Raw genomic sequence first — 6172 nt, 5'->3', positions numbered from 1 at the left:
CCATTTCAAAAAAAAAATATAGAGAAGGCGACAAAATATTGCCAACATCTTTGATTCTTGACCACAATATCAAGGTTTATGATTATAAAAGAGATTATTCAACCACCTTTCAAAAGGGAGAATGTTTTTTTTTTTGAAATGGTCGGTTGCTATATATTATATTCTGAAAAAAACAAGGATTTCGAATCCTCTGGTACATAGATTGCGCAGACTGAGAAGGAGCAAGGGGTTTACAAAAAGTGGCTACCCCCTTGGTCCTTAGATTGCTTTTTTTGCGACTATTAAAGACAGCACTATTATAGATTCTAATAAAGGAGAATAACAAAAAGATACATTTGAAATTCATTCAGTCAATCATGATGTGTTGGATTCCTCCGTTGATTCCTCCGGCTTGTCATCTTTAGCTTCTTGTTTGACGGTGGAGGAGCTGGTGGCAATGGCGTTCTTTTTCATCATGAATTTCATAATGGAAATTGATTCTTCGGCATGGGCGCAGCGGTTTGTGAGCTGCCTGAATTGCTCTTGGAGGGAGGCAGCCTTATGCATAAAAAGCTGGATTTCTGCTTTATACTTTTCAGTGTTAATGCGGTCCTGATCAAAGAGTCTCCTGCTTTGCTTGTCAAGACGCCTATCGTGCTCTTCTAATCTTGCATCCAATAGACTTTGCTTTTCATCTAACATTGACTGCTGAGTCCTTATTTCTTCTAACTCAGCTTGCAGATCAGCACAGTGAAAACAATCATCACTGGGCGCCATTGAAGGGAGAATGATGCGGTTGAGGAGGTAGGTGAAAATAGAGGTCAAGTGGGCGGGAGAGTTAAGAGCGTTATTGTAAGCTCTGACTTGATGATAAGTTCTGGAGACGCTGTCGGGAGAAACAGAGTATCCCGCTTTCAGAGCAACAGATACAGATGGGAGATTGGGCGGGGGCTTATTGCACGAACCTGAGGGGAAATGGACCAGAGGTCTGATGGGAGAGAGGCAGATGGGGCAGAAGGGAATATCAGAGGTGAGGGCGGAGAAAAGGAGAGTGGAGGGAGCTGGAGAGAGCTCGCTGTAGAGACGGACGGTGGGAGAGGAATAGAGACAGAGAAAGAATGAGAAGGGAAGAACTGTGAACGCCGGACAAAGACGATGAGAGGTGGGCGCAGAATGAAAAGATGGAGGAGCAGCTAGACGAGACGCCCTGCAGAGACAAACTTGAGCGTTCCTGTAGATCACCGCAACAGTAGTTAGAATGAAACTAGACAGAATAAAGTGAGGCGATACCAGAGGATTGTTCCTTCTGAGACTCTGAGTAAAAACGCCTGCTTCAAACAGATGTTGCTGCACAGTCTCTTGATCGCGATAGGCAACGCTTTGTTTGCTGATGCTCGCATTTATAGATTGGATCAAACAATGGGTAGAATGCCAAACTGGAGTCGGAATCACGAGAATGGTGAGGTTCTGCCCCAAATCTTTCAGACAATCTCCGTTTACTGTATTTTCAAGCCTTGTGCCGGCGCTGAATTGAGTTGTTTTTCCTTGTTGACAGGTGATTACCTCTATCGAGGTTCGGATTTGACTGGTTGTGCATAATACACTTTCTGCAGTTTGTTCTGCGACTGTGGAGACCATGCCCTTCGCACACTTGATGAACAAGCGAAACTGGGCAGTACCAGGATTTTTCTGAGTCATGGCAGGGGTTGAAAAGTTTCTCTATTGTTGTGCCTTAACACACCTTCCTGCTTTCCCACTGCATTATTCGCGCACTTGTTTTCTTTCGTATTTAGCGTGCGAAGAATGTGATAGAATTTGATGTTTTCAAAATGATTGAGGAGGAGTTTGATGCGCTCAATGTGTTGTTGGAGGTTACTGTTGGGAGATCGTTGTTTGTAGTTCATGAGGCGAATAATTATTGTAGAGTCCCCAAAAACTAATGCCTTTCTGATACCCATATTTTTTAATTGTATTAGACCTTGATAAAGGGCTAATGCCTCTGCATTGTTGTTTGTTTTTCTTCCCAAGCTCCATTCATAACTGCAGATTTCATCCCCTGACTCATTTAATATAACTCCTCCCGCTCCTGCTGGTCCTGGGTTGGACTTTGATGCACCATCGAAGTATAGAGTTGGACAGTTACTGCTCTGAATCCACATCTTGTAATCCTGAATTGGGAGTCTGATTTCCCACTCCCTGGTTTGTGCTTGCTGCTGTCTATCAGTTCTCTGAGTATCCTGATGTTGACCTGGTCGGTCTAGTATGTGCCTGATAACTGATCTTTCTTCCACTGAGTAATCTACTGCTTGGATTTTTCCTTTATACTTTGCTGCTATTGTCTCTTGCGCCAAGGTGTGGGCTTTATTGCATGTCGTTCGAACATTGCTCTCTTTGTTTTGGAAGATCTTTTTGTTTCTTGTGAGCCAAATTTTCCAGAGTAGGTTATGAGGAATGATAGCCCAAATTCTTTTAACAATCTTACTCCTCTTGTTTTTCCATGGGCAGTTCTTTCTCCATTCATGTATTGTCTCTGAAATGTTCTGTTGGGGTTGCCATTTTATATTGCCCAAGTTGGACAAATTGATCCAGCATCTCTTGGCGAAGGGGCAGTCAAGGAACAAATGTTGAATTGTTTCCTCTGCTGAGCAGCAGTTGGGGCATCTTGAGGGACCGTTGATCCCTCTCTTTCTTAAGTTTTCAGATGTGAGGACTTTGCCTTTTAGCAACAGCCAGGTGAAGAATTTGATTTTGGGGATGGCCTCGGATTTCCAGATTATCCTCCATTGGTTCCAAATGGGAATCTGATAAGTGCTATTACAGATATAGTGATAACCAGACTTGATGGTGTAGCTTGAACCCGTGGGATCCCATCGAAATCCGTCTGCTGCTCCTTTTTTTATGGGGGCTCTGTTCTGAAGATTTTTTTGGAGGGCTTTGAGGCTTGCTTCTAGAGCTGATGGAGTGGCTGGAAATTCCCAATTAGTCTAGGCTCCTGTATCTACATCCCATTTCGATATTTGGTCTAGCCTCTGGATGCCTTTACTATTGAGATGGAGTATAAAAGGGATGGCTTCTTCTATTGTATTTAGAGGTTGAAGACCCATTATCTTGTCAGTAGCATAGTTGATGCTGTCCCCTCCTCCAGGGATCTTTGAGGTGTTTTGATTGAGGAAGGGGATTGCTTTCTTGCAGAGATGCCAAATTTTGGTGGAATCTCTGTTGGGAATGTCTATTTCAAGAAGTCTTTGCCTTTTGCCGTTGAGGTATTTGCTTTCTATGACCTGTTTCCACCAAGCTTTTGGTTCATTGATTAACCTCCAGGCCATTTTGATCCCAAATGCCAAATTTAGGTTTTTGGGGGCTCTAATTCCCAGACCACCTCTGTCCTGAGATTGGATTACACTTTTCCAACTGACCAAATTAAATCTATTTTTTTCTTTTTTCCATCCTTGCCATAAGAAATTTCGGAGGGCGATTTCCAGCTTATGATGAAATGTAGCAGGAGCTTGATAAAGAGTAAATCGGTATAGAGGTAAAGAGGATATACCTGATTTGAGTAGAATTATTCTGCCTGCTGGATTGAGCCATTGAGTTCCCCATTGCTGGATCTTCCTCTTGACTTTGTCTATTATTTCATTCCAAGTAGCAGCTTTTAATGGTCCCAGGGTGACCGGCATCCCAAGGTAGGTGAAGTGGTCCCAGTTTGCTTTGTAGGCAACTCCAAAGATGTTGGCGATGCTGTGAGCAGTTTGGTTGGAAATATTCCAGCCATAGATGCAACTTTTTTGAAAGTTGACCTCTCCCCCTGAGTACTCCATAAATTGATCGAGGAGAATCTTGAAGCGCGTTGCAATGGTAGTGGATGCTCCTCCAATTAGCAGAGTGTCATCAGCAAATTGGGAGTGGTTGATGTTCTTGACTCCGTTCCCGAATTTGATGCCGGAGATGAGGCCAGCTCTTCTGTTTTGATCTAGAGCACTGCTAAAGGATTCAACCATAAGAATAAAGAGATAAGGGGAGAGAGGGCAGCCTTGCCTTAACCCTCGGGAGGATTGGAAAGCATCACAAGGGCGCCCATTAAGCGGCAATGGTACTAATAAAGGCAGAATTGAATCCCATTTTCCTCAAGACAGCGAACAAGAAGGAGTGTCTTACCCGGTCAAATGCATTGGCTAAGTCGAGCTTGAGGACAAAACCTTTCTCTTGCCTAGAAGTGCTGGAATGAATGGCTTCTTGGACCAAGGTAATTGTGTCATGAATTTGCCTATTAGATATGAAGCCCCCTTGATTTTCAGAGATAAGGGATGGAAGAAGGGGTTGGAGTCTAGAAGCTATGATTTTCGTGAAAATCTTATAAGAGGAGTTACACAATGAAATTGGTCGAAACCTGGAGAAGGAAGTGGGACGTTTTTCCTTGGGAATGAGGGCGAGGAAGGTTGAATTTGTGAAACCCCCCATTTTCCCTTTTCTTTGAATTCCCCTCAACATCTTTGCAAGGTCTTTTCTTATCAGATGCCAATGATCCCTGTAAAAATTGATTGGGAAACCATCTGAGCCTGGAGACTTGTCCAGTTGCAGGGTCCAGATAGCTTTTCTGATTTCCTCCTCCGTTATTTCTCGGTTTAGACTGTCATTCGCCTCTTGAGAAATGCCTTTCGGAAGATGCTGTAACAACGCAGCATAGTCGGTTTCTTCTTGATTTTCCGTGAGGAGGCTTTTGTAGTGAAGGGAGGCAGCTCTTTTGATGGATTCTTGGTCGTTATGTTGGCTGCCTTGACTGTCCGTAATAGCATTTACATTGTTTCTTACCTTTCTGACTGTGGCTTGCTTGTGGAAGTAAGCCGTGTTTTTGTCTCCTTCTTTCAGCCATAGTTGTCTTGATTTAATTCTCCACTTGATTTCTTCCGCTCTCTTGATGTGCATTAGCTGCCCTTGTGTTTCCCATTCCTTGCTTTTTAGCTGGTGGGTGAACCCTTGATCTTCAATTTGTTTTTGGATTTCCTCCAAGTCCTGCTGTATTTTTTTTTTAATCTTTTCTGGCTCTTGATAGCTGACTTTTGCCCAGTCTTTGAGGGCTTTTCTTGTGCTTCTGATTTTTGTTTCCCATATATGGCTAGGAGAGCCTTCTACATGATGTTTCCAGGTTGCTTCTATGATAGCTTCAGCCTCAGCATTGTCTCGCCACAGAGGATTATACCTGAACGGGATTGGTCCCAGCTGAGAGTGGGAGTCCAACGTTAAGAGGATGGGGAAGTGGTCTGAAGCCGTAGCACTGAGAATTTTTGTGTGACCAGCAGCAAAGGAGGAAAGGAGGGAGACATTAACCAGAATTCTATCCAATCGTTCCATGATATTGCCTGGTCCCAACCTTCTATTATTCCAGGTGTATTTTCGATTTTTTGGAATAATATCCATCAATTCATGTTCGGACATTATCCCTTCCATCTGACTTCTGAAGGGGTCGAAGGTGAAATTGCCCCCTCTTTTCTCATTCGCGTGGAGGACTAAGTTGAAGTCTCCAGCTAGTATGACATTTGGGTTCTGCTCGTTATCTATATCTTCTTTCAGATCCTTCCAACACTGTTCCTTTTCTCGATAATGATTGGGGATGTAGACATTGTAAATGATGAGGTCACAGCTCTCTTCTTTGTTACTTAGATTGGTCCTTAACCAGTTTTGATTGAGGAAGGATGACTTGCAATCCCAGTGTTGATTATTCCACATGGTTGTGATTCCTCCAGATGCTCCTCCGGAGTTGCTACTGGCCCCTGAGAAGTTTTTTTGGGCATCTACAATTTTCTGCATTTCGCTTTGACTTTGTTTGGTTTCTTGTATCAGAATAATTTCAGGTCTTTCTCAAAAGGGAGAATGTTTATCAAAATAATTAATTGTAAATAAACTATGTTATAGGAAAATATATCAATCTGTAATATCTTAACATAAAGATAAGTTTGTAAAGCAACGTTATGGAATGAAAGTATTAGCGTGAAACAAAAACTTAACATAAAAATTAGTGAAAACTTCTCTTCAATCTTCTCCCTCTTAAAGTATTACAACAAATGCCAATCTCTATTTCCTTAGTCATATAATTTTTTCACTAGTCATATAAATTGGAAATCATCTCTTATACTTCTACTTACATGATATAGTGTATCACCTTTAATTTTATGTTAGAAATATAGTCTTTAGAAAA

At 42.3% G+C, this 6172-nt stretch overlaps 1 protein-coding gene across 1 annotated transcript; it reads right to left on the bottom strand.

Annotated features, from left to right (window-relative positions):
- Positions 1-2963: 2963 nt before the first annotated feature.
- LOC149202216 (uncharacterized) lies at positions 2964-5784 on the bottom strand. Its single transcript, XM_089401520.1, has 2 exons — positions 4367-5784; positions 2964-3957 (listed from the first exon to the last, which is right to left on the bottom strand). Exons 1-2 carry the CDS (start codon positions 5782-5784, stop codon positions 2964-2966), a joined length of 2412 nt encoding a protein of 803 aa, XP_089257646.1.
- Positions 5785-6172: the final 388 nt, after the last annotated feature.

The sequence above is a fragment of the Pinus tabuliformis genome, chromosome 2_1, assembly GCF_031772625.1.
Source record: "Pinus tabuliformis cultivar Carrire ecotype Pingquan chromosome 2_1, CPIR1, whole genome shotgun sequence".
In the NCBI taxonomy this organism is placed as follows: domain Eukaryota; kingdom Viridiplantae; phylum Streptophyta; class Pinopsida; order Pinales; family Pinaceae; genus Pinus; species Pinus tabuliformis.
The sequence above is the reverse complement of the archived record's forward strand: the minus strand, read 5'-3'. Positions and strand labels throughout refer to the sequence as shown.

Bases quoted from the DNA above. Each gene is read 5' to 3' on its own strand.
- LOC149202216 (XM_089401520.1), bottom strand. From the start codon at position 5,784: ATGCAGAAAATTGTAGATGCCCAAAAAAACTTCTCAGGGGCCAGTAGC. The intron at 3,958-4,366 runs GTTTCGACCAAT...ATCCTTTAGCAG, and splicing joins CGTCCCACTTCCTTCTCCAG to TGCTCTAGATCAAAACAGAA.